The sequence below is a fragment of the Marmota flaviventris genome, chromosome 9 (genome assembly GCF_047511675.1).
Source record: "Marmota flaviventris isolate mMarFla1 chromosome 9, mMarFla1.hap1, whole genome shotgun sequence".
Lineage (NCBI taxonomy): Eukaryota > Metazoa > Chordata > Mammalia > Rodentia > Sciuridae > Marmota > Marmota flaviventris.
The window spans coordinates 105,726,178-105,753,837 of NC_092506.1; the positions used below are offsets into that span (position 1 = coordinate 105,726,178).

General features: G+C 46.7%; 1 protein-coding gene across 1 annotated transcript in view; it reads left to right on the forward strand.

Annotated features, from left to right (window-relative positions):
* Positions 1 to 518: 518 nt before the first annotated feature.
* The window catches only part of Sorl1 (sortilin related receptor 1), a 163,049-nt gene continuing 135,907 nt past the window's right edge, over positions 519 to 27,660 (forward strand). The window contains exons 1-3 of the mRNA XM_027930487.3: positions 519 to 831; positions 17,405 to 17,521; positions 25,526 to 25,651. Of these exons, the coding sequence (XP_027786288.3) occupies positions 547 to 831; positions 17,405 to 17,521; positions 25,526 to 25,651 (528 nt within the window). The 5' untranslated portion in view covers positions 519 to 546. The remainder of the gene's footprint in view (positions 832 to 17,404; positions 17,522 to 25,525; positions 25,652 to 27,660) is intronic.

Consider the following 27,660-nt stretch of genomic DNA (forward strand, 5'->3'; position numbering starts at 1 on the left):
CTTTCAGCCCTCCCTTGGAGGTAGGCATGAGGCCAGGAGCGGGGAAAGTGGTCGTGCAAAGGAAAAGGGGACTACGCAATCTGGAGAGGAAACTAGCCAGTTTAAGACGTCCTGGATGCGACCCAGTAGCGGAGGCAACTAACTCCAGCAGAGCAAATGTGGGAGCCCCGCACAAACTCTTAATTCACGCAAGGAGAACGACGAGGTGTGCGCGCCTAGAACCCGACGCACGCTCGCGGCGCTTGCTGCCTTGACTTCCCCATCCTTGCGGGGGAGGGGCCGGAGTCGCAGCCGAGGCCGCAGAGCCGAGAAAGTGCGCGAAGGGGACGCGCTGCGAGAGCACACGTGACGGCGCGGCGCCGAGCCGAGCGGGACCCGGCGGCGGCGGCGGCGGCGGGCGCAGCGGGGTGGCCCGGAGCGGCGCGGGCGGCCTGGAGCCCCGGGAGCGGCGCGCGCGGCCCCGGCCCCGGCCCAGCCGCTGTCCCGGCCTCGCGCTGCACATTCTCTCCTGGCGGCGGCGCCACCTGCAGTAGCGTTCGCCCGAACATGGCGACACGGAGCAGCAGGAGGGAGTCGCGACTCCCCTTCCTATTCACCCTGGTCGCGTTGCTGCCGCCCGGGGCTCTCTGCGAGGTCTGGACGCAGAGACTGCAAGGTGGCCGCGCGCCCTTGCCCCAGGACCGGGGTTTCCGCGTGGTGCAGGGCGACCCGCGCGAGCTGCGGCTGTGGGCGCGCGGGGATGCCAGGGGAGCGAGCCCCGCGGGCGAGAAGCCGCTCCGGACGCGACGGAGCGCTGCCCTGCAGCCTGAGCCCATCAAGGTGTACGGACAGGTGAGCAGTTTTGCAGCCCTCTTCCTTCCAGCTCTTTCCTCTCTCTGCACTTCCTCACCCCCGCATCCATCCTTTGCAGTCGCCTCCCAGGTGCAGGCACTACTGGGGACTTCCCGGCTTGCATTTGTTTTTTTCCCCCCTCATATGAGTATAACCGTCAGCCGTTGAATCGCATTGATCTTTCCTTCTTCCCGTCGATTTTAGCAAACGTATTCCAGGTAACTCTCTTGGGGTGCAGTGCACATTTCCCCAGGGTATGTGTAGACCGGTTTAGTTTCCGGCAGGTACAGGAGGGGTGCAGCTTCTTTTTCACATCTGGATAAAAAACGGGCTTTCTTTAGTGTATTCTCAGTTGAAGGCGAGTACCCTGCAGTTGCAGTGCACTTAACACAGGGGCGGGCGGAGGGGGTTTCCACACTTAACCATCCTGAACCCCAGTGAAGGTGGGGAAAACTGAAATCTCAGCCCCTGTCCTTCAGTCAAAGAAGAGGGTGTGTGTGCGTGTGTATGCACACATGTGTGCACGCATGCAATGGCTGAATTTTTTGTTTATTTTTATGGGGGTGTGAGGTTCAATCCATCCCCTGTTTCAAGATAATGACTTTATTTTGGTCAGGAATATTCCTCATGGCACTTGGGAATTTGAAAAGACTGCAAGACATTTGGTGGACATTATTATTCAGTAAGTGATATATTTCTATCCAGGCAATGGGTTTATTAGATCATAAGTAACATGAATTTCACTTTTGTGGCCAGACTTATGGCTAGGAAATGCAAACCAAGTTTGTAGGTTAGTATCAGCACTGGCAAGATTAATTTGCCCATGTTATTGCCTCATGAGACTCCCAGTTCTGCAGTGAAGGTCGGTGGGGGAGAAAAGGTGGGACCCATGGAGGTGATAAACGTTCTGAGTCAAACTGTTCCCTTTTAAAGTGGAAATTAAAAGATTAGCCTGAGTTCTGTCTTTCTTCACTTATTTTGCCAAAGCCAGTTCCTCCTTCAGGAAATATGTAGAGTTAAACGTTCAACCCTTGGAGCCAGGAAGAACCTTATAAACCATGTCACCCTATTGTGTCTATTTCTTGGTGAAGAAACCCAAGTGCCAGAAGATGAAGTGACTAGTCCAAGGTCATTCTAGGAAGGGTTGCTTGCTCTTTTTTGTTTTTGTCTGCAGTTTCACTGATCTTTGGGTGCTGGGAGTCAACCTGTCTTTATACAGGGCTTCTTAAATAATTCCTTTCTAAAATCAGATGTATGTGGTTCTAAAGGGAGAGAGTGGTGGTGAGTGGGCAGAAGCATTTAATTTTCGCCATCAGCTCCCGGGCAGGAGGAGTGTGTGTCAGGGGTCTGTTGGAGCCCATCTGCTCCATTCCTCTTGGGCGCAGATCCTTGTCCCTCTTCTCACCCCCATCTGAAACTTGTATTTTGTATTGTTGGAAAGATGTCAGCAAGGTCCTTGCTTTCCACAGGGAGCTTGGGGCTGGTGAGTGAGTGTGAGTGTGTTGTGTGTGTGTGTGTGTGGGGGGGTAGTGGGTAGGGATAGACACTCCCTTTTTCACTGAGTCTTCCCAACTGGCCCAGTTCTAGGGGCTTAGAGTGGGAGGGATGGTGGACGGTCCCTTCCAGAGCTCCATTCTCCTTAAGACGTAGTTTTGGTTGAAGGAGGAGCTTTCTGGTTTCAAAAATGGCAGGTACCATTTCTTCTCTGGGTTTGGTTTGTGAGTCTCCTGGGGATTTGAGACAGGTTAGAGATGAACTCTGTTTTCACTGGGAGTAACTCCAAAACTCTTGGCTTTTGTGTTTCTGGGCCGGCTGGACTGGGTTTAGTTCAGCTGAAGGATGCAGAGCTATCAGTGGAGCTCATTGAGGAATTCACACCAAAGAGTGAAAACCCAAGACAGTGTTTTTCCTGTTCTGTTGCTGCCTTCCTGTGCCCTTATTCTCTGTCACCTTGAGGTTCATGAAAAATGGCATTGACTTTACTCTTTAGTGATGTGAGTCAGATAGAAGGAAGAACTTCCTGGTATGGGCTTTCTGCCACAAGTCATATCTGTGTGGACCTTTCAGACTGCAAGATTGGAATCAGTGACTAAAGGGGTTTAGGGCTCTTTTGGGACCTCCAGATTCACATTTATTTGTAATGGCCTTTCTAGCAAGGGGGAATATTTGCCTCTTTTTCCTGGGACAGACACAGTTATGAATAATATCCCTTTCACTCAAAAGTGTCAGGATGCGACTATAAATCATATGGTCATCCTCCTCTGGCCTCATGCCAAGTTCCACTTTATAATCCCCCTTCAAGTTTTAAACCTAAGCAACTGAAGTATTTTCTGTTAGTGTTGCTTGGAGTTTGGTTCTGTGAGGGTACAGATGAGATGAGTACAATTTTATCCTTGTTTTCTGGAAACTTAAAGTGTTTTTTTTTGGTTACCGGGCATTGAACTCGGGGGCACTTGACCCCTGAGCCACATCCCCAGCCCTATTTTGTATTTTATTTAGAGACAGGGTCTTACTGAGCTGCTTAGCACCTTGCTTTTGCTGAGGCTGGCTTTGAACTCACAATCTTCCTGCCTCAACCTCCCGAGCTGCTAGGATTATAGGCGTGCACCACTGTAACCTGCAGGAAACTTTACAAACTTAAACTTAGTTTAAGGAGGAGATAAAGCAGATGCAGATATGGCAGGTAAATGTCCGGGAAGTGAACAAGTATACATGGACACACTAAATCAGCCCTACCTCCATTGTGACACATTAGTGGTCAGGGCTCAGAATGTTAAGGGGTGGATGGGGTCAGATGCTGTGCAGCTCCTTGTCTTCTGATCTTGGTGAGGCTAAGGGAACACCAAGAGCTGCAGGCAGAAGCTACTCAAAGAAGAAGGCTGAGAGGTAATGGGAAGGCCACCCACCAGCTTCAGGGAGAAGAGAATGGAAGGCTTTTTCAGGAGAATATATGTGTCTGAGGAAGAGCCTGTGTTGGCATTGATGTTGGTTTCCGCCCCCCCCCCCCTCATCAATGGAGTAAATTTAGCTTTGTTATTTTGTGCATATTTCTCCTTGGATTCTCTCATGTGGGAGACTGGTTTCTGATGCCATTACTTAGAGGCATGTTTGTAATAATCAAAACCAATGTGCTATCAAGTATTAGGACTTCTCTGCCCAAGTTCAAAAGTTTAGAAGATAAGCCTTTTGTTAAAAGGCCAAGTTCAAGAAGGGATTCCAACCTTCTTGACACATTGATTTCCTCCCATCCCATGCTTCTGTGCCATTATGCTTGCTTTGTCCTCTCCCTGAAAGGTCTTCCCCACTCTTGTCCTTGCCTGGAAAACACCTGTTTCATTCTAAAATATCCAAGGAATTCCTCTGGTTACTTCCAGGCTCCAATGGGAGTCTCGTGTTGTAATTACCTAAGTGTCCCATCCCTCTGTGTGCTCCATAAGGGCATAGAGTTAGCTTTTCCATGTTTCTCCAGCTGTGGGAATATCTGTGGACCAATTGCACACCTGGAAGAAGAGAGACCTGGAGGGTGGGGCACACATTCAAGTCATATAAAAGGTATTTGTAAGGAGGACCGTTGTGAACCCACAAATAGATAGTCAAAGTGCATTGGCTCAGCCCATGGTGAGGAAGTAAATGGCATGGCCCTGGGGTCGTGGAGCCCTGATTTTCCTGTGCTGTCTGGGAGGACTGTCATTGGTTTGTGTTAATGGCATTGTTTTTTGGGAAAAATCCTTTGGAATGAAGCACAAAGCCTAACAGGATTTACAGGTTTATTTTGCTTCCAACGAGCTATCACTTCATAGTTTCTGTATTTTACAGGACAGGACATATTCAGTGTCCTGATTTGAGACTGAAAATAAAGTGTCTGTTACAGCACAAGGCCCTGGGACAAAGGATGTCCTTTGGGAGTGGTGCACTGCTTGGCTTTAGATCTCTTTTGAGTAGATTCTTGCATGACACACTGACTCTGGAAAGAATTGGCTAGTTGATTCTGAAGTCAGGATGTTTGACCTGTGTATTTCCAAATGAAGATGAGAAGGCAAAGCATTTGCTGTTTTGAGTTGGCTTCTACCTCGTAGAAGACTTGCTTGGCGTCTTGGGTTGGCTCAGTAAGGGATGTGACCTTGAAAAACTTCCTGGTGGCACTTGGCATCTCTTATTGAATTCTATGCAGTCTCTGGCCACTGTTTTAGTTTATTTGGAGTTTGCCTGCCATGGGGGTTGGATGGTGGACGAGGCTTTGAAGGGTGAAAGTGGGCCAGGACAGGAGTGAGATTGAAAAAAAGAAGAGATAAAATAAAAAAAATCATCCAACTTGTTTATTTAACCTTCAGCAGGTAATGTGTGTTTACAAAACCAATTTGTGCTAAGGAGTATGTAGTGACAAGTAAATTTCCTGCCCTCATTTATCTCAGGCCCCTTCTCAGTTGGCAACCAATGTCATCAGGTTTTTGTATAACCTTCTAGAGTTATTCTATGGATATATAATACAGATGCATGTAAAATTACAAACTTGAATTACCAGTGGCTTTCTGTGACCTGTAATCCTGGCATCATGTGTAACGAGATTAACTTTAGTTGTAAAATATGTTTTGACATTATGACTGTGAATAGTCTGGGTGTTACCTGAAGACTCATAGCATAAAACAGATGGTTGGTTCTTCTCCAAGCCAGGTGAAAGAAAGTGTCTTTCCATTTCCCTTAGAGGGTTCCTGTGGGCCAGGAGAGCATCATTCTGGAGTCTTCTCCTAACTTGGAGAAATGTTGGCAAGCAGCTCTGTAGAATGTAGGGCCCAGGTTTGTGAGAATATCAGAATGTAGAGATCACAGATCTTGCTCTTAACTTGCGTTCTTTTCTAGAATGTTTTCATTATATTCTGTAAAATGAAGTTAATAGTATGCTTAATAAATTGCTTTGAGACCTGGGATCCATGAGGCAGATCCTAGCAGCAATGAATATCCCAAAGCAAAGGATAGATGTTGTAGGAATATTTTACCCTCAGAGTTTAGTCTGTTAGAGATCTCAGCCATCTTTGTAGTGTCATTGTTTAATCCCAGGGCAGAGATAGATGGAGCCAGCCCTGTCCTGTCCATTGTAACAGAGGGACACAGGGGCATTCTAATAATCTTGAGAGCAGGTAATCCCCAAAATAATTTATTCGCTTTTGCTATGTACTCTTTTTAAAAAAAGCATCAGTTTATACTCTTAATTAAATTTTGCATAGGTGAATATTAAATGAGTTTGCATCCTTCAAGCTGCCAATATAGGAAATGGTGGCATAGTGTGTTTAGGGAAAGCCAATTTAGAGTTTAAAATATTCAACAATAATTCAGATGTAGATAATACATCGAAATGTATTAAAACTGGGGTATTGTGATGACCTTTTCTTCATTTATTTAGATTTAAATAAATGTTATGGAAAGTCAAGGAGAGCTCACTATCTTTTGGACTGAATATTTGGGGATTAGCATCCTCCCCTCCAGTGATCTGGGCTAGAGGGAGGAGATATTCTCTTTGTTAATGAGAATGGGCTCTTCCTGTTCATTCTCTAGGTATGCCAGAATCTACTGAATGGCATATTCAGTCCAGCCACGTACATGCAAAAATCAATTTCCCTCCGTTTAAAATGAGCCACAGTTAATTTCGACCTAATTTATTGGCTTATCGACCTGTGAACCTTGGGCCTTCGAAGAAGTAGCCTGGCCGGTCTGCTCCCATCAAAGTGGCTGATGATGCTAAAAACCGGAAAAGGCAGGGTGGGCTGCTGGTCATGATTAAGATTTGGGTTTCATCCTATGTTACTATGTGATGCTTAGTTTTTAAATTAAAAACGAGGAATGCTTTATGCATATCGGGGTGGGTGTCATGAAAATAGGACTTCATAGCAATCACAACCAGAATAATGAATTAAAAAGCAAATACAAAATCATGTTATCTACTGGTTATTTGTGTGTGTGTGTGTGTATATATATATATATATATATATATATATATATATATACACGTACATATGTATGTTATTATATGCTTATAATTATATACATATAAAATCTATGCCTTTGGGTTCTAGGGACCTGAATCTTTGGGCATTAGGGATCAAGTAGTGAATTACAAAAAAATTATAAAATCGTGTTATTTATTAAGTAATTGTATACTATGTATACAATTATGTGCATATAGAACCTATTATATACATATAAAATAATCATATAATTACATACATATAAAATCTGTATCTGTATCTTTGTGCTATGGATTGAACCCATGGCCTGTGCATGCTGAGCACTTGCTGTATCACTGAGCTGCACCTCCAGCCCCGGGTGATGGCTAATTATAATGGTGACAGCAGTGCCCATGTTACTGATACTAGTTAGGAGCCAGATGATCCTACTTTTCTGGCCTTATGACAGATCCTCAATAGAGCGCCATTTGATAGATGTTTCTGCAGTGATGATGTTCAGTAGCTGTGTGTTCAGTATGTCCACTGGACAGCCATAGGTGGCCATTGAGCACTTGAAATGTGGTTAGTGTGACTGAAGAATTTTCTTTAATTTTAATGAATTTAAAGTTGTGCAATAGCTGCATGTGGCTCTCAGCTGGCTGCTGGATAGATACTGTGGTTCTGATGGGTTGCAAGGGGGGCTCCTTTCCCCTGCTGTAGGCGACCTTTGCTTCACCCAAGAGAGGTTAGAGCTCAGGCCTGCGTTTCTGAGCATCACAAACAGGGGGAGTGGGAGCAAGTGCTGAAGGCTTCATCGAAACCCAGGGATTTGGAGGCTGCTGACTAGCCCATTGAGTGTTAGGAGATGGTGTTAGGAGATGTAGGGATGTGTCAGGGGACCTTGGAGGGCAGGTGGGCACAGTGGTCATCTTTGGGGGATGCTGCACAGTTGTTTCCTTGAATCAGTCACTTAGGCCTCAAGGGGTGACTTTTCACAAGGGCCAACCAAATCTCTTGTGCCTTCGCTTGTGATTTGGCCTTGTGCAGACAGCCCACTCCTGTCGGGGCTGTGCTGAGGTGCCGTGCAGATCCCGTGCATTCTGTGTAGCAGTGAAAGATGTAAACAGTGCCTTAACAGCAGGGCCATCTCCCCGCCCCTGGCCTCCACTTCCTGCGCTCTTGTTGACTTACCTCACTGTAGCTGGGTCTGTCTTTCATCCCTTCAACCTTTCAGGCTGGCACAAAGACAAACAATGGAGGCGTGTGGTCTTCATCATTGCATGTAAACCTCCCCCCCTCCTCGCTGGCTGGCCCTTTAACTTAGCATGCCATTGCTGTTGCTGCTGCTGCAGGCTCTTGGCTTGGAAAATCGGGACCCTTCATGATGATTTATCTCCAGTCCCCTGAATTAGATTAAAAACACAGCTAAGAATGCTCAGAGAGGCAGGCTGATGTGATCATATCCCAAATCTGAGTGGCAGACAAGGGCAATAAAAAGATGTACGTATATCAAATGCGTTTTGTGTCGTGTAGGGGCCAAGGTACTGCTTATTACCCACCCCCCTTTTGTTTTTCCCCTGATGAAGGTAATTGAAAGAGCTTCGATTATGTAGAAAGGAAGGCTAGCCTGGTGAGTGAAGATTTTTTTCCCCAATAATTGTGGATTGGAGAGAGGCCTGGGGAAGATGGCCAGGGTGATACTGAGGTGGAATAGATGTGTGTGTGAACCAATGACTGGGTCCTCAGTAGGGATTTTAATATGATGGGGGACTGAGATGAAGAGCATCCTACTTTGATGGGCAAGTGAGCTGAGGGGTAGGGTCCAGATCTTTAACTCTTGGGAACCTTTGTTTTCGGAAGCGCATGAGCTGATTTCATAGGTCCTGGGGGGAGGTAATAAAAGCCACCTGGGGAGAGAGGCTAGTTCAGGGACAGTCACTGGGGAGACTCAAGTGGGTGCCTGTGAGGTGTCAAGCTGCGGAGTGAGGGGCACAGATAGCCAAGGACCTCATTTCTCTCATCCTCAGAGGATGCTTAAGAGGCAGCACCTTGTAGGCCTGCCCTGGGAACTGAGAAGAAAGGCTGTAGCTCACCAGTTGTGCTGCCCCAGGGGCTCTGCAGAGGAACCACTAAAGGCAGGGACAATAGAGTTGGGTGAAGGCCTGGGGAAGCTGGGAGTTTTCTCAAGCACTTGAATATTTTTACCCTGTGTTCAGCCAGTGCAGTGGTGCACACCTGTAATCCCAAAGACTCAGTAGGCTAAGCAACTTAGTGGAGACCCTGTCTCAAAATAAAAAATAAAAAGGGCTGGGGATGTGGCTCAGTGGTTAGGTGCCCCTGGGTTCAATCCTTGGTACAAAACAAAAACAAAAACAAAAACCTGTGCTCAATTAATTGCATAACATGAGACTCTGTACCTGTGACTTACCTCACCTGTGTGTATTTCCCCCCAAATTCTCTTGAGTAGTTAAAAACAGTCTTGCAGTTCACTGTGCACAGGGATTTGCTGCCTTTGGCAAGGTGTGCTGGGCGAGCAGGGGTAGTAGTGGTGGCGACGGCGACACGCAGTTGATTGCAGAAACCAGGCCTGGAGTAACTGGAGGAGAAGCATTAGGAGTGGATGTGGGAAGCTGGGGAGAGGTGAAAGAGCTATCAGAACCAAGCTAGAGAGTTCAGCAAGCTGAGGAGTGCTCTGCCAGTGCTTCCAGTTGCTGAGCCCTCCTGCTAGCTCAGAGGCCACCTCTGGTACTGAGAAATTGGCCATGTTTTGGGGGTTAACATGCTGGTCCTTCTCCGTTAGTCTTGTTTAGAGCTTCTCTCCCAGTGTGGGAAAGGAGCCTTGGGCAGGTCTCATGTCTTTGGCTCTGGGATGTCATGTTTAATTGCTTTCCCTTTGGTGAGGGAAATCTGGAAAACGGAGTCATCTGGGTGCTGTGCCCTCAGGACTTGGATGGAGATAGGGCTCCCTCCAGGTTTCTGAGCCCTGTTGTGGAAGATTTCCCCAAAGTGTTAGTTGGCCACAAGGTCTGAGCTTGACTCAAGCATGTGGTGTTTTGTCATTTTCCGTATGTCACTGCGTGCTCTTAGGTCTCCATGTTCTGACCCTGGTGCTGTGAATGTTGATTTTTTTTTCTTAAATGTGGAGCCATTTTATGAAGAACGGCTTATTTCAGTGGAGAGCCATTTGGACTTGAAATGATATTTATGGACTTTGAAGTTTATGAAAATACATTCATGGTTTACATCTCATTTGCTTCTTTTACAACAGTCTTGCAAACTTGGGAAGAATTATTAGTCATCTCATTTTACAGACGAGTTTCTTATAGTTCAGAAAGAGAAGTGATTTGCCCCAAGTTAGACAGCTGGTAAATTCTAAAAACCAAGACTTAGATCAAGACTCAAACCGAGCCACTGACGCATTTGCCCCTCACACATGATCTAGTGAAATTTTTGCTCTCAGGCAGGATCCATGGCTTTTTCACTGTGCACTCCCTTTTTTCCCTTTTAAAACCCAGAGGACCCAGCGGCTCTGGAGGCTGAGGCAGGAGGATGGAGAGTTCAAAGCCAGCCTCAGCAATGGTGAGGTGCTAAGCAATTCAGTGAGACCCTGTCTCTAAATAAACTACAAATAGGGCTGGGGATGTGGCTCAGTGGTGGAGTGCCCCAGTTAAATCCCAGGTACCAAAACAACAACAGCAACAACAAACCCAGAGGACTCCTGTAACCCTCCCTCTTCCTGGGCTCTCCTTGCTGCAGTGGTCTTGTAACTTTCAAAATGCAGCAAGTTCCAGGTCCTTCCCAGCCCAGCTCTGGCTCTCCCCTAGGTGTGGGTCACTCTTCTCTGCCCCACCTTCTCTACCTCTACCTCCTCCCTGTCACCCTTATGTGATAACATCACCCAGAGGTCCTCTCCCCCTTGCATTGTCACTCCTCTGCAACAGTCAGGTCTCTTGCTTAACAACTGGAGTTTAATCATATTCATTGAAATTTCTTGTTTAATGCTTGTTTCTTCGACTAATTTAAGGGCCATGAGGCAGGATTTAGAATTCGGCTGTTTTCCAGGCATCTAGCATAGCATCTGGTTTATAGTAAGTGCTCAATAAATATTTATTGAATGAATGAAATAAGAAGCTATTTATAGTGAAGCTGCAGAGCCAAACAGGAGAGAAAGTGGGTGGTCTGGAATCCTTAAGGGCCCCTAGAAATGGCTTTGGACTCCTGGGGAAGCCTTGGCTTATCTGTGTATCTGTGTGCCCTGCATGGGGCCCACATTTTAAGGCATCTGGAATACCACCTCCAAATCTTTCTCTGAGCTGAACCTTGTCAGTAGCAGTTGGTTTCAATGATCTCTAAGGTTCTCTCTGGTGCTGGGGTTTCCTTCTTATTCTTACCCATTGGTAAATGGAGGGGTGATCCTGCTCATGACAGATTATTATTATTATTATTATTATTTTTGGGCTTCTTTTATTAGGGAGCACTCCTAGAAGAACACATGTCATCATGTCATCACTGACTGACAAAGTGGTTCACCTGGAGGGAGAGACACATGGCAGATAGGGTGCCCCTGCCAAGGATCAGTCAGGAGTGACTAAGTCAGTAAGAATATGTTAAAGAGGAAGGAAAAGGTGCGCGTGTGTGTGTGTGTGTGTGTGTGTGTGTGTGTGTATTATCAGTATTTTTTTTTTTTTTATCTAGTGGAATGCTAAGAGTGACTCCAAGGTCACTGTCCCTTTGTTTCCTCATCTGTAAAGTGGACAGTGTGAATTTGTCAGGCTTGTGAGTCCCTCTGGTGAAGACAGCATCTTGAGCTATACCAAAGTCGAGGGAGTGTACTGAGAGTCCAGGCACAGAGCTGTCTTTAGGGAGCGCCCGGAAACTAGATTCCAGCTCTCCTGAGGTGGAGAGTCCAGGGATGGTAATGAGCTTTCTAAATATAGTGAGAACAGGGTCTTGAAAGGGGACACTGGGAGGCGATTTGCATGCCTCGCATTTGGGTCTCATGGTTTGAGAAAACCTTGTTGTTCTTGGACCTCGGGAGTCTGTCTTTGGTTTCTGCAGGCCCTGTCGTATTCTACAGTTCAGGGGACTGAGCGGCTGCCTCTGTCCTCAGACTTGAAGGACAGGATATTTGTTTTAGACTTCATTGTAGAATTTTAAAAATACTTCTTTGTATTTTGCTGCTAGTGAAGCCGAGAAATGAACCAGACTGCCTTGTTTGTAGGGCTTCATACTGTGTTCCAGAAGAAAGCTGCGTAGGAGTGAGGACAGGCTGTGGGTGTCTAGGACATCCTGAGCTCTGGGTTTGACCAATGTGAAGGAGGTAATGACAGAAGTGAATGGGCAGAACATATGTGACCCATTCCATGAAGGGCCCCATCTTCGTGAGTAGCTTAAACCACCATACAGATTTTGGTAGTTTTATTGGCAGCTTCTCAGGGCCGGTTCAGACTTGGCAACCCTAATTTTCCCCGGAAGTACTCTGTGCACTCTTGCAGGTAAGAAATGATTAAAGAGCCTACAGGGTGCCTGTCACCCTTAGACCTCCGTGCATACATCATTGGTAGGTGAATGCATGACTAATCAGTACCTTCATACAACAAGCAATTTATTTCTTCCCTGCTATTTATAACCACCCAGAGCGGGAGGATTGGGTGGCAGCAGATTCTTCCTCCTACTCTGAATAATATGAGGCACATCGTTTCACCTCTTTGGATCATCAGGGCATGCTGGGGACCAAGAGATAGCCCTGGGGGTGGAGGTGATGTTTGATGAAGACACTGAGATGTGTCAGGGTGTGGGTGCTGACGATTGTTGTGAGCTGGCAGTGGACACTAGCCCCAAGTCTGCAGCCATCGCTCCAGCCGGGGACAGGAAGGCTTGTGTGGCTGCTCTGGCTCTGCGGATGATGCTGACAGCACTTTGAAGGATTGCCTTGGCCAGGGACCCAGTCCCCAGCCTGCCTTCTCTATGACTCATTCTAGCTGCATATTTTGGTAGCATGAGGGCTCGAGATGAGATGAAATGAAAGAAGTACGTATTGAGAGTGGGAGCTCCTAGGTATTGGATCCACACTGGAGAAGTATAATGTTGTATAGGTCAGAGAGGTGTTTTTTTTTTTTTTTTCAATTTAGCTTAAATTTACATAATATTAACAATTTTGAAGAGAACAATTCCATAGCATTTAGTACATTCACTGTTGTGCAACCGCTAGCTCTGTCTAGTTCCAAAATGTTTTCATCATTTTGCAAGAAAGGTCTCCTCTCTTCTCCTAACCCCTGCTTTCTCTCTCCGTGGATTTACTGCCCTGGATATTTCATATAAAGAGAATCATGCAATATGTGAGTGTGTATTTTTGACTTGGCATATTGTTTTCAAGGTTCATAAAGTCTTAACTGTAAAATCCCCAAAGACAACCACTCCCCTGAAAAAGAGTGACTCTCTAGCCCCTCTCATTTAGTCTCAGTTCCTGACTGAAGGCAAGGGACTGGACTAGATTCATTGTTTCCCAAATAGGCTGCTTTGGAGACACGGGGCATCTGTCAAAAATACCAATTCCTGGGCTCCGTTTAGGGGGCTTCCCAATCAGTAATAGGTCTGGGTTGGGGCCTGTCCCAGTGATTCAGATCCTGGGCCAGGTCACCTCTGGGGGTTATTCTAACCACCTGCCTGTGAGCCTGGCAGAGTCCTGCCCTCCTTCCAGACGTTTGTGGTTCCTGGCTGCGGGTTCTGTTCAGAGAGTCCCCTGGCATGCAGTTTTTCTGTTTGCCTTCTGAGGGGAGGCACTCGTTCCCTCCCTGCTGGCTTTATAGCTCCAATTAACTGTGTCTCATTTATCAGGCTCCAGCTATGCCTTGTGAGCCAGAGACAGAGAGGGAAGGTTGTTCACGCCCTGGGGTTGTCCTTATGACTGACTGCTAGTCAAGGTTATGTTCCTGCAAAAGCCACACTCCCACCTCCTCCCAGGCCCAGTCTTCTGGGTCAGCGTGTGGGACCTGAGTGGGAGAGGCTGGTTGGAACATTTTGGAAGCCTGCAGCTGCCCCCAGGAGGCTGGTGACTGGCGGGGAGGACAGGCAGAGATCCCCAGGAAGGAAAAGCATCCAAACAAACTGGGAAGCACTGCTGACCTAACTAAAGGGCTCTTGCTATGGGGACCTGGTTTGTTCTTGTTTGGTTTGTTCAGGCTGCTGGGGGTGGCCCTGGGCTGCTGGCTCCCTGGTCACATTGCCTGGACAGGTCACTGCTGCTGGGAGAAGCCTGCTTTGACTTTTGCCTGCTTATCCCTGTGGGGGTGAGGGATAAAGAGGAGGAAGGTGAGGCCAGAGTAGAACATATCTTTTGGCCTTAATCACATTGATAGCCTACCCACCTCCCTGCTGGCTCCCCTGTCCTCTGGGTGCATCCATTCCAGCCTCTGAGTTTGGTCCTGAGCTTTTGGGGGATGGGCACCTGGGCTGCCTTAGGGATCAACCCTGACTCACCAGGGAGTTATTCTCATAACCAGGATGTGCCTGACATCTTGGCAAGCGGGGAGCTGTTTGTGTGCGTGCCTGGTGGCCATTTCTTGCCAGGGATTTGTTTTCTTTCCCTCCACTGGGCTGCCTTATACAGCCTGCTCTTAGGGACATCTGATAGAAGAGGATTTTTTTTTTTTTTAATTTTAAATAGGTGTCTCACCAAGCTTGCCTGCTTAAGGCTTTCTTCATAAAACAGCCCTTGGGTATTTTGATGCTTGTTTCTTGTGTTCAGTCTCACCCTTGACCCTTAGGACCAGTTGGGGGGATCCCATAAATCTCATGTCCTCTGCATCGAAAGCCCACAGTAAGTTGTTTTAGCCCTCTTGCTCACTGTGATCCCTGAGAGCTTTGTAGCCTGTTCAAAGAGTTGTCTGATGGTTACCTGCTAGAGGGGGCACTTTGACCGTCTTCTTTGAGGATGCCTGGACCAAACATTGGAGAGCTTTTCATCCCAGACCCTGGGTGAACTTGGGTGGTTCAAGTAGGTCCCCGATCCTTTATCATATTGACATTTGCATAGTTCTCTATTCCCCTCTGGTTCCATAGGTGAGGGTGGATTTGTATGGGAGAGGACTGGTTAGCCTGAATTCCCGGGGTCACAGATGCTTCCAGATTCTTTCCAGAAATGTGGACTGGAAGTAGAGCAAGAGGAAGAGGGAAGGTTGGAGGGAGACTTTAGTGGTTTGGGGAGATTCCCTTAGCTGCTTTTGCCTGTAGCATCCTAGGTTAAATAATTTATTTCTGTTTCTTATTTGCACTCTTCTGTTGATGCTTGCCTGGACTTATCTATAGGGAATGGGAAGTGACAGTTTGGACTAAAAATATATCAAGGGTCTTTTTCTTTAAAGAGGTCTCATTTCAAATGTTTTTCAAAAGAATTTGGATCCTAGATCAAATTAAATGCAGGTGCTTAAAACCTAAAGCAGAGCCATTAGGGATTAGCTCCTTGGTCTATGGGGCTGCCAAGTTTGTGGCCCAGGTGTTTCTCTTTTCCCTGGTGACATCTGAGAGCACCCCATGGAGTGGGTGTGGCAAGTTAGGGTGTGGTAGGGGAGGAGGGGAAGGAAGGAGAAAGGAGGTGTGGGGAGGGGAGGGTTTTCCACTGCAGAGTCCTGATAAAGTGGCTTCAAGAGCAGGTCGAGCCAGACTTGAACTTTCATTAGTCCAAGAGTTGGTGGTGGGGGTGGTGCTGCGTGCCACCCAGGCTAGACCCTGCAAGGCACCATGAGTCCCCAAGCAGCCAGGATGGCTGATGGAGCTGGCGTATCTCAGGTGTCCTGATTCGGAGGACCTTGTTCTGCTTCTAGATATTGCACCAGCTGCCAGAAGTTCTGTTTGTGTCTTCATCAGTTTGCTCCCCACACAGGTTTTGTGAAACAAAATGCCAGCCCTCAAACTGGTGTCCATCAGGGAACAGTGACACAAGATAAGATCCTGTGTGCTCAGGGTAGTATGGCCTGTGGGTGGTGAAATAAGAGGAAGAAAAGTAAGGCAGTTAGTGTTAGGTAAAGTAAACATGACCAAAGAGAAGTATCCTTTTTTCTGAGGCTGTCTTTCCTCAGTTTTAACAGATGGGTCCCAAAAGCCCGGTGGTGTAAACATATCTTCTAGTTATGAAAGTTCAAGGTGAGTGTCACTCCTCCATGGAGGGCCTTCTCCCCAGAGACCCAGGCTCCTCTGTCCTGTGGCTCCGCCCTCCTCCAGGACTCTTGTCCTTTGAATGCAGCCTGCAGATGGGGAAAGAAAACAGGACTGTGTGTGGGCCAGGCCTGTAGTGGCCCTGAGAACCCCCTCTCACAGACCATTGCCTGGAACGTGGTCCTAGGGCCACACTTGATGCGAGGCAGCCTGGGCAAGGGTCTGCAGTGTCATCAGGAAGCAAAGGAAGCAGATTGAGAGGGTAGCTCAGCTCTGACACCATGGGTGTTTTTGTCATTATCCTTACCTAGCAAAATCGAAGGTGCCACCTAGTCCTCTGTTGGCCTTTCTACCTATTTTTATTTTATTGGTTTACAGAATCAAAAGCTTGGGGACGTCTGTTAGCAATAATCCAAAGGTCATTTCTGTTGGGTTCTGGTAAACATTTCCTTACTTGCAACACTTTAAAAATAAATTTAAAGATACCTCACAATGATGACTTCCTCTTGTTTCTTATCATGAATCGAAAGTGAATAATGGTGACCCCAGGCCAGGGGAAAACATTTCCATAATTGGAAAAGCATGCGGTCTTTCTGGCCTGTGGATTTTTAAAACGTATATTTTAATTTTTATTGAAACAGTTACATATTTCTCAGGTACACACTGTAATATTTCAGTACATGTACACAATGTAATGATCAGGTAATTGGCATATCCAGGTAATGGTTCTGATCACTGGTGGATCTATGACCTCAAACATTGATCATTTCTTTGTGTTGAGAACATTCAAAATCTTCTCTATTAGCTCTTTTGAAATACAGAATTAATTGTGGTTAGCCTTCGTTATCTCACAGTGCTGTATAACATTGGAAGTTATTCCTTCCAGCTGTTCTCCTGTGCCCATTAACCATTCTTTCTCCGTCCCAGCTTCTTGTCCATTTTTTTTTTTTTGAGTGGGAGAGATATTTCTTTTTTTTTAATTTCTTTTTTTATTTTTAGGTGGACACAATATCTTTATTTTACATTTATGTGGTGCTGAGGTTCGAACCCAGGGCCTCATGCATGCTAGGTGAGCACTCTACCACTGAGCCACAATCCCAGCCCTGGGAGAGATATTTCAATATTTTGGTTTACGTGCCACCCATATGGACTAAGGATCAGAGTAACAGGGGATTGATGTGACAAAGGACAAAAGTGAAGCAAAAAAATTGGTTAGGTCAATGAGACCCTGAGAAGATTTCTGCAATCTAATGATACTCACAATTTCATGGAATGTAACCAGGGCACTAGTATTTCTTCTGAGGGAAGCTGAGTCTGGAAGAGCATGTGTAGCAGGGAGAATAGACCCTGCTGGCTCAGTGACTCACATCTCATCTCAGAATTCTGTCCTTTCTGAGTGACCAAGGAGGAAAAAGTCTAGGTTTTCCATGGGTGTGGCCGTTTCTCATGGGGGTCCTGATTCCTGTATTGGTCTCTTTCAGGTCAGTCTGAATGATTCCCACAATCAGATGGTGGTGCACTGGGCTGGAGAGAAAAGCAACGTGATCGTGGCCTTAGCCCGGGACAGCCTGGCCTTGGCAAGGCCCAAGAGCAGTGACGTGAGTATTTGTGTTACTCTGGGCACTTCTCAATGCTGTCAACATGCCCTTTCTGATCCCCTGGGATTAATGTGCCAGAAAACATACTCGGTAATTGGACTTATATGAGAGGGAGGAGAATCTGGAGTTAATACATGTATCCCTTGTTTACTGAACACGGAGAGGTGTGGTCAGTGTCCCAGGCAGTGGGGAAGGTGTGATTACCTTCCTGAAGTGATGGGCGGTCTGAATCTCTCCGTCTGCTCAACAAAGTGCCAGAAGAGTGTTCCTGAGCAGAGCTGCCTGCCTGGAGCTGTGCCAAATGGAATCAAATTGGTCTTTTCCATGTGCTGATGTCTTCTAACCCATCACTGATGGGGGAGCTGTTGAAAATGGGTTTTCTCACATTCTTAAGGGCATGTAATAGATTGGGTGCTTTGAAGACAGGAGATCAAACTCAAAAGACCTTAGAGAGGCCAGGCAGATAAAGGGCAGGAGGGAAGCCACCTGGCATTTACAACACTCTTTACATCTCTAAAGGAAAAAGGTCTCTCCCATTTTTTTGAAGTCTGTGGCCCACTTGGCCAATAGGCCATTTCTTCATATCTTAGTTCAGATGTGGTGACTGGGACTTGGTTGCTGTTGGAGAGGTACTAGTGTTACCACTGTTGACCGGGTTCCACTGTTCCTTGCGCCGAGGCAAGGTCAGAGTGGAAAATAGAAGTTTATTAAAGAACAGCAGAAAAGACTTCTGGAGGAAGAAGGGGACCCAAGAGGTGGAATCTGTGGAAGTGAGGTTGTTTCCCCTTTTTATAGTTTTCAGTGATGGCATGTAGGTGGGAAGGCCCGAGGGGTGGGATACAGATGGGCCAAAGAAGTAATCTGGGCAGGAAGGACTCCAGAGGCAGCATCTTCAAGTTTGCTGTTCATTAACATTTCTTTGGGATGGGCTATCTTCAGATCTGCTGGGGCTGTTCATTAACATTTCTTTGGGATGGGCTATCTTCAAATCTGTTGGGGGCTGTTTCCTGGACTTCATTAACATTTCAAGAGTTGCTCAATGGGAATTAATTCTCATGGCCTCCATTTTAGATTTCACTCAATATCAGACCCCGTTTACCTAACTACACTGACTACCTAACTTTAAATCTGGCTTCACTAGGAAGAAGAGAAGTACTTCTGAGGGGCATTGCTGATTGGCTCTGTGCTCTGGGTGCCACACAGGAGGCAGAGTCCAAAATGGCCAGATCTGACTTTTCAGGAGAAGCCCAGAGGTCTGAATTTTTATGTGAAACTGCTGAGTCTTACCAGTTGGCAGCTGATGTCTAGTTTTACAAACACCATGTGGGCCAAGTAAAATCTGTGAAAGGGTCAGGACTGGCCCATGCATCCCCAGTCTGTAGCCTGTGTTCCAGACTTCTTGTGGGCAGGAGGAACAGCCCTGCCCCAGATCAGGGTGTGCCATGGTAAAGAAGTGTGAGTCTGTGGACACATCAAACACCACAGAGCTTCCGTCACCCATTGTCCTGGCCAGAGGAAACCTGATGAATTTACTAGCACTCACACCAGGCTTTACGTAGTTTTGTAATTTTTGAGTACAGATTTGGTCTTTTTGAGGTACCTTCTTGAATATCCGCTGTTTGGGTTGGATGTGTTCAGAGATAGGTGACTGGAGGGAGCCCCGGGAGCTATTTTCTAGTGAGTTGAATTAGGGCAACCACAGGCAGGGAGGGCCAGAGAAGGACTGGCCATCATGATGCATAGTTTTGTGTTTGGAGCCATGGTGCGTGGGAAACCGCTGTAGCTGGCGGCCAGTCTGGGTATAGAGCTTTGGAGCAGACCTAGACTTGTTTGAGGCCCTGACTCTGACCCATTTATAAATGAGGTCAGAGTTTGTGAGCAGCAGCTCTGGACACAGATGGCTGTGAATGGCTGCCTGCTGGCTCCCGGGTACTCTGTAGGTACTACCTGTGTGTGTCAACTCCATCATTGCTCCGTGGTGCCCTTTTGGTCACAGGAGCCAATTCTGGATTCTACTGTGTTGAGAAATCTTCCTTAGGGTTTTTATACATTTTATTTTTTTTTGTCCAAAAAATATTTTTTTGCAAGGTAGGGAAAAGAACAACATTGTTTTATATTTTTCCTGCACAGATGGGAGCTTAGAGGCATAAAGGGATTTGCATGAGGTCACTCAGCATATCAGTGGGGGACTTTGGGGCTGATGAGAATTAAACCCAATTGTGTATGCCATGTGTGAGGCTGTGGTTTCACTGCAATGACCAACCTGGCGGGGCCTCAGCACTGACAGCTGCACATGCTGGGATCCCCTCAGTCCTGGGTGAACTAGGAGGGTTGGTCTCCCTCAGCATTGCCAGTCTATCCAGCCCGGCTCTTACTCTGTGTAAATATTTGGGTGTGTCTTACTAAGACATTGAACATTTGAAGTGATTAACTATTCTAGAATGAAATATGAGATAAAATTAAATGGAAAGGAGACTTAATGCCCAGAGTTAATAAACAGGGATGGCAGAAATTTCCTGCATCATATACAAACTGCATTAAAGAATTGGTAGATGAAACTGAGATGTTCTGATGTGAAAAGTTAATGCAAAAATAAACTATGGTGTTGGGGGAGTGGTAGCGATCCAAGTTGTCTTTAAAGAAGACTTGAACGCATGGTTCATAAGACTGGGTCAGAAGCCTGAGGAAAAAGAACTTACACTGATAAGAACCTGCATGAGTGGGGGGACTTGGCCAACATCATCATGCATATTCAGTATGTAAGTGGGGTGGATCTGGATGCTGGAATCCCAGAGGGTTTGCTCTTAAGCAGGAAAAAAGAGAAGTCATCACCTGTTGAACTTGTAGCCTGGTGATTCTGTCAAGAACGGAGCCCACGGGACTGATTTTTTTCTGTGATGAGGTGATGAAGTGAAACAACAGATGTGGCTTATCTTGACCCTTCCTTAATCTTGAATCCTTCTCTCTCATGATATGTGTTACAAAGTATTCAGGTGTGACATGATTGGCCAAAGAGCATTCAAGAGCATCCCGAGATAGTGTCTACCAGAAGATCAGAATCGACCAGGAAAGATGCCATGAATGATTGGTTTCACCACCCTTATTAGCAGCAGAGTCTGTGTAGCCTGCGGGAGGCTGGTGTCTGGCTTAGCACAGACTCTGAAATCAGAAGTCTGGGTTGGAATCTTGGCTCTGCCATTCATTAGCAGTCTGCCCTTAGGCCAGGTTGTTTACCTTCTGTTACCATAATAAAATACTTGATATTATCAACTTATAAAGAGAAAAGATTTATTTTGGTTCAGTTTTGGAGGTTCCAGTCCATAACTGTTGGACCCATTGGTTTTAGATCTCTGGTGGGGGTATTGGATGGCAATAGTGGGGAAGCCTATGCCAGAGCCGTACCAATGACACCATGTGCCAGGGCACAGAGGGAACAAGGAGGGGACCCAGCCCCTATAGTTCCCTTCAGGGCCACATTCTCAAGAACCTAAAGACATCCCATTAGGCTCCACTTCTTAAAGGTTCCACCACCTTCCAATGTACCCCTGGGGACCAAGCCTTTCATTCATGGGCCTTTGAGGGGGATTTAAGATCTAAACCATAGCAATGTTTTCATTTATCACTGAGATGGTGCTTGTAAAACCTTGCTACCCAAAATGCGGTATCTGGGTTGGCCACATGGGTGTTTTCTGGGAACTGGTTAGAAATGTAGAATTTGGGGACTGGCGATGTAGCTCAGTGGAAGACTAGTATGCACAACGTCCTGGGTTTGATCCCCAATACCACACACATAACAAAAGTGCAGAGTTAAATGTCGAATTTCAGGTTCCACCCCAGACTTGAATTAGGTCCTGCTGAATTAGTGTCCTGCTGGGTGATTTGTAAGCATATTAAAATTTGAGAAGCACTGCTATAAAGGCCTTGAGCAGTGCCAAATGTGAGTTTTTTTTTGGGGGGGGGGGTACATTACAGTTGTCTTCTTCCTCCTCATTATTATTGTAGTTTTTAAAATACAGGGAAAAGAATTTTGAGCTGTTCACTTTGAAGGACCATATTTATAGGAAAGAAAATGGTCTAACTGGCAGCTTAGTAACTCTTCCAGTGCTGAATTTTGTTCTTTAGGGAATAGTGTCGTGTTGAGGTCAGAGAGGACTAATTAGTGCAGAGCCCTGTCTGGATGAAAACAGCGATTGCAGCACAAGACAGGGAGAGCAGGGCATCTGCCCCAGTTTGCTTGGAGGTCACGGTGGACAGTGTGAGCAACGTCATATTGCCGGGAATAGAAGACAGCAAATTCTGGTTGCTCTTGGGGGTGCTGTATGAGGACCAAGAAGCCATCAGCCGGCTTGAGGTTCAGTCAGCACTGTCAGAGTATGCTGTTCAGTGTGTGCCATTGGGTAACTTGCCTTATGGTCTTTTGTCAATTAAACACAAATAAGAATTGTGAGAATTATGGTTCGTGTCTGGAATGTACCCCAGAAGCTCATGTGTTGAAGGCTTGGTCCTCAGTGCAGCCATGCCCAGAGGTCAGAAGTGATCTGATAATGAGGGCTGTGACCTCATCAGTGGATTAATCAATCCATCCACAGCTGAGAGGATCCCAGGGAGGAGGTGGAAACTGTAGGCAGGTGGGGCACGGTTGGAGGAAGCAGGTCACTGGAGGTGTGCCCTGGGGCTCTGTTTTGTTCCTGGTCCCTTCTTGCTTTCTGCTTCCTGGCTGCGGAGAGCTGAGCAACTTTCTCCTACCACCACACCCTTCTGCCTTGACTTTCTGCCTCACCTAGGGCCCAAGGCCATGGAGCCTGCTGACTAAGGTCTGAAATCTCTGAAACTGTCAGCCAAAATAAACTTCTCTTCCTTTAAATTGTTTTTGTCAGGTTTTTGGTCATAGTGACAAAAAAGCTGATGGACACAATAGGATAAAAAATATTATGTTGGAATTGTTCAACCTATAGAGGGCCAGGAATGTCAGTGAACAATCTTCCATAATGTTCAGGCATAGGATGAACACTTACATATTTACTCTTTACTTCTATTAAGTATAAGACCCAAGAGATTTTTATTTTTAACTTCTTTTGTGGTGCTGGGGATTGAACCCAGGGCTTAATGCATGGTAGGCAGCGCTCTGCACTGAGCTGCTCCCCCAGCCCTAAGAGACGGGGGTCATTTGCTGGTGGGAAATGAGGAGAGGGGCTTTTTGGTAGGGAGGATGTTTTTTCCTGGAAGTGTGAGAATCTCAGACAGGCTTTTCCTGCTGGCCAGCACACCTTCTCTTGCTTGGCCTATGGATATGGTGTGTGGCTTTTCTTTTTTAACAGAGAAACATTAAGTATGGAGAAGGTTCTTTAAAATGGTAACTTGTGGAGTGGAAAGACAAATGGATTTGGAAGAAACCGACTTAATTGTGTCACTTACTAGTGGTAGTCATTCACTTCTCCGAGTCTTAGTTTTTATTCTCTCTTAATGGACATAATTATAGTCAACCCTCCTTATCCACAGGTTCTGCATCCATTATTCAGCCAGCTGCAAATTGGGAATGTTTGGAGAAACAAGTGCATCTGTACTGAACATGTGCAGACTTTTTTTGTTTTTTCTTGTCTTATTCCTTAAAACAATGCAGTATAACCAGTCTGCAGAGCGTATATGTTGTCTTAGGTATTATAAGTGATCTAGAGATGATTAGAGTAAAGGAGGATGTGAGTAGGCTGAGCATCCACAGGTTGAGTATCTCTGGGGGTCCTGAAACCACTTCCCCTCAGATATTGAGGGAGCATGATGTTCTCTCAGTCACTCACTAATTCATTCCATTCACTCTCTTTTTTTGTTCATTTATTCAGTGATTCTTTGGTTTATAATCATATCTATTTGTTGTAGAAGTCTTTGTTGACTACCTAATGTGTTCTTGGTGCTCTGAAGACTAACTTATAGGATTTTCAAAGATGAAGAGAGATAATACACACAAAGGAGTATTGTGTCCTGAAAAACGCTCCCCTGATATAAATACGATCACATTTGTGCATCTCAAGAAATTCATCCTAGTGGATCATCAAGTCATAGGATATTGAAGCTGAAGGGGTCCTCCCTGATTGTGAAGCCATGCATTTGCTCTGTGCAACTTAAGAACCTACCTGGACTCCCAGTGTCCATTCTTGGCCAGCGGAATGGAAGTGAGAAAAAGTTCCACTTTGTCTTTTTCGCCACTCAGATTATCTGTGAGCTCTCAACCTGCTGGTTTTCTAGAGCTGCTTTTGTGGCAGCACCTTCCTGTGCGCTTGATAGTTGGAGACACGTGCTGTGTGTTTCTACTAGTTCCTTTCATGGTGACCCAGATAAAGGCAGAGGCTCTGTCTTTGCTTCTTTTAACCTTGATGTCTATGAAATGTTAATGGCCCATCCTTGTGCGTTCAGTCCCTGATGGACAGCCCTCCTGTCCTCATTGTTTGCACTGGGCCTTGTTAGCAAACATTTCCATGTTTACATGTCCATCCTCTCTAGTGGCCATGTCTGATTTGTCTTTGTATGTCTTGTGCCTGGCCTAGCACTTGGCTTTGGTAAAACCTTCCAGACACGTTGCTGTTGAATTTAAGGGGCAGGTATGGCAGTAAACTTGCTGGGATTAGTTCAGTAGTTGGTGTTTTTCTTGGAATTTACCTTCCATTTTTCTTTAATGCTTCCCTTGATTCTCTTTCTCATAAATCATTTGAAAACCAACTAACTTATTATCTTCATTGTTATAGTCATCTATCAGATGTGTTTTCTTGATCTTATCTCTTATCTGACAACTTCCTTTCCACCTCTGTAGTCTGAGTTGATAGTAGCTTTGAGATCCCTGGCTTGGAAGGCAGGCAGCCTCCTCTAGGTTCTACTCTGCTACTTGTTTGCTGTGTCAGTACAGTGGCAAGTAACTAATCTCATAAGCCCCTGTTATCTTCTCTGTAAAAGGATTTTAACAATTGTGTTTGCCACGTGGGGTTGTTGTGAGAGTTACCTAAGCTCATTCATTTGAAGAGGTTAGAACCATCTCTGCGTATAGTGAGCGCTTGATGAATGACAGCTCTTACCTTTTATCACCGTGGTTACTGCATCATCAGAAACCAGGAAGCAGTTGGCACAGACCTGGATCTTGTTGCTGTTCTCATCTCCCATGCAATGCGACGGAATCACAAAACGTGCAGAAGCAGGATTCTTCTGCTCCTAATAGATTCCTTCCTTCCTTCCTTCCTTCCTTTCTCTTTTCTTTGGATTGAGTCCAGGGCCTCGTGCATACTAGGCAAGCACTCTACCACTGAGCTACGCCCCCAGCCTACTGATATCTTCACCTGTGTAAATTTGATCATTTGCACTTTTTCATCTCTTGGGCTGTAGGGTGCAGACCCATGAAGGTTTTCTTTCTTTGAGTATGAAATTCTCTAAGCAGCAAACTTTTCTGAAGAGGGATGAAGGATTGGATTACCTTTTGGGGACATTTCAACAGATGGCAAAACATATTTTCAGCCCTTACCTCCTCAGACAGGCACATTTCTCTCTGTTTCTGGATGACATCTGTTAGACACTTAACCCTTGATGAGGATGTTACCAATATTTCAGTATTTGTCTCCTGCTGCAAGGACTTGACTTTGCCTTAGAAAAGAGGGAGAGTGTGGCTAGGAATATAGCTCAGGATGGTAGAGTCCTTGCCTCACATGCATAAGGCCCTGGGTTCGATCCCCAGCAACACACACACACACACACACACACACACACACACAGGCAGAGTACTCCAAGCAGGGGTGGCTGTAGTACTCCCTAGCCTGTCCCTGACAAGCCTGGGGCCAGACATAGAAGTGCCTTGCTTTCCTTGCTTTGTGGGTTATCTGGGAGCATCAGTGCTTTCATGATGTCAAGGACCCAGTGGGAGCGGTGTTCAGGGTCCAGGGTGGATGCTGGAAGGTGGAGGCAGGTGAGAGATCTCTGCCTGATTTCTCACCAACTCTTTTCTTCTTCTTCCCCTTCTCTGTCTTCCAGGTGTACGTGTCTTATGACTATGGAAAATCATTCAACAAGATTTCAGAGAAACTCAACTTCGGTGTGGGAAATAGCAGTGAAGCTGTGATCGCCCAGTTCTACCACAGTCCTGCAGACAACAAGCGGGTAAGGAAGCCGTCCACCCCAGGCCCCTGATTTCAGGGACTGTGTTTTGGAAAGATTGCTGCTCTGAGGGGGGGCTGGGCAGCGGAGCCCTTTGTGATCCTTGCAGCATGACTTGTAGCTAGTCTCTGTGTTTCTGCTAACCTGGGAATTTGTGACAGAGTACAGTTCCCAGGTGGGTCTATGTATAATCAGGCAGGCCAAGTACTGGTCAGGCAGGATTTCCAGACAAACAAGGCCAACTTAAACCACAGAAAATCTGCCAACCAATGAACTGCTTGATCCCACCCCCCACCCCACCCCCCCCCCATGGCAAAAATGTTTCCCAGGTACATTTGCCATCTACTCCCAGGCTTCCGAGAGCAGCTGCTGAACTTTTGCTTTTGTTGGCACCATTAGTATGCATGCAGGGGTGTGTGTGTGTGAGCGCGAGCCTGTGCACGCGCATGGGGCATGGGCTTGCACGTGCCTGGGTGCCTGTATGTGTGTGTGTACTTCCCCCACCCCAACCTACAAGAATATAGAGAAGAAAAGCACTGGGCAGCCCTCCTGTGCCCGCCCTTTGTTTTCCCAGCTGGAATGCCTGGGGCTGTGTGTCTTGGGTCAGAACCTGCAGGCGATTGGATTTGGAGGAAGCTTGACCCCCGGCCCCAGGCAGGTGGAGGGGAAGCCCAGCAGCCTGCCTGGCATTCCTGCTGTTTTGGTGACTCTTAGCTCAGGAGAGTTGCATTTGTTTGCTCTCTTTCCTGCTCTCCCCAGGGCCAGTGGCTTCTCCTGGGGAAAGACCCTTTGTAGAGAAACTCCTTAGAAGGGAAAGCATTCTGTGGGAGGGGAAGCTGCTGTTTTCTGCTCATCCAGAAAGGAATGAGCAAGCAAGATCTACAGGGTCCTCATTCCTTGGCCTCTGTGCCTGCTTCTCAGGTTGCCCTTGGTCTCCTAGCAGGGCTGCATTCAGAATATTTAGCAACTGTGTGTGTTCTCCTGATTCCCTACCCTGGTGTGGCAACTGGTGTGGCTGGGCCCCTGACCTGGCCAGAGGGAGCTGGGTCCTGGAGGCTCCCCACTAGGCCAGGCATTAACCTTTTAATTGCTGGTCTCTGTGGAAGTCCTGGGGGCAGGGCCCCCACCTTTGGGGCTTTAGGTAGAGCCAGCTTGGGGTTTCCTGGCAGTGACTGTTTACCAGCTTGTTACAGAACATTAAAAAAAAAAAAAAAAAGCTAGAATCGTCATTACTGGTGATAATGGTTAAATATCAGCCCTGCCTGATGATCTCAGAGGGAAGCACTGTTAGGTGCAGACTTCCTCCTCTTATCCAACTCTAGGGTGACGGAGCAGTTTTCCCCTGAGATGAAAAGCAAGGACAAGGTATTGGGGGGACCTGGCTATGTCAACCAGATGACTGGCCTTCTTCGCCTCCCCCCATGGCCTGTGGCCAGGGAAGCCTTGTCCCGGAGGTGGGGGAGCCACCCACCTGGGCTCATGAGAGGTGAGGAGCTTATCTAGGGCCAGGTTGCTGGCTGTGCTGCCTCTCCCTGGATGGAGCTGTGTTCCCTCTGCCTCTCAAAAAGCAGATGATACTTGGGATTGCTCACTTTATCAGGCTGTGCTTATGTGATTATTGTTATTACCATTATATTTCCACATCATCTCAGAGCTACCTCTGGCTGGAGTCATGGCCTTGAAATCGCCCTGTTGTCCCTTTGGATGCCCTTTTCAGCTTCGCCGGGTGCCCCTCCCACAGGGCACAGATGTCTACAGGCAGGGCTGTCTTCCTTCCTGCCTCTTGTAGGTTGTGGTGAGCGGCTGCTAAGACCACAAGTCAGAGGAGTTGGGAAACCGGAAAGATGATGTTTTGGGCCTGCACGAGGAGCTTTAGTGCAGGCAGAGGCGGAGGATCAGGGCCTTTGGGAGCATCAGGTCTGCAGAAGGGGTAGAGCAGGGCCCTAGAGTTGGAACAGGAGGGGGAGAAACCTGGGGATGATTGCAATAAAAGAGGTTCAGGTGGTGCATGG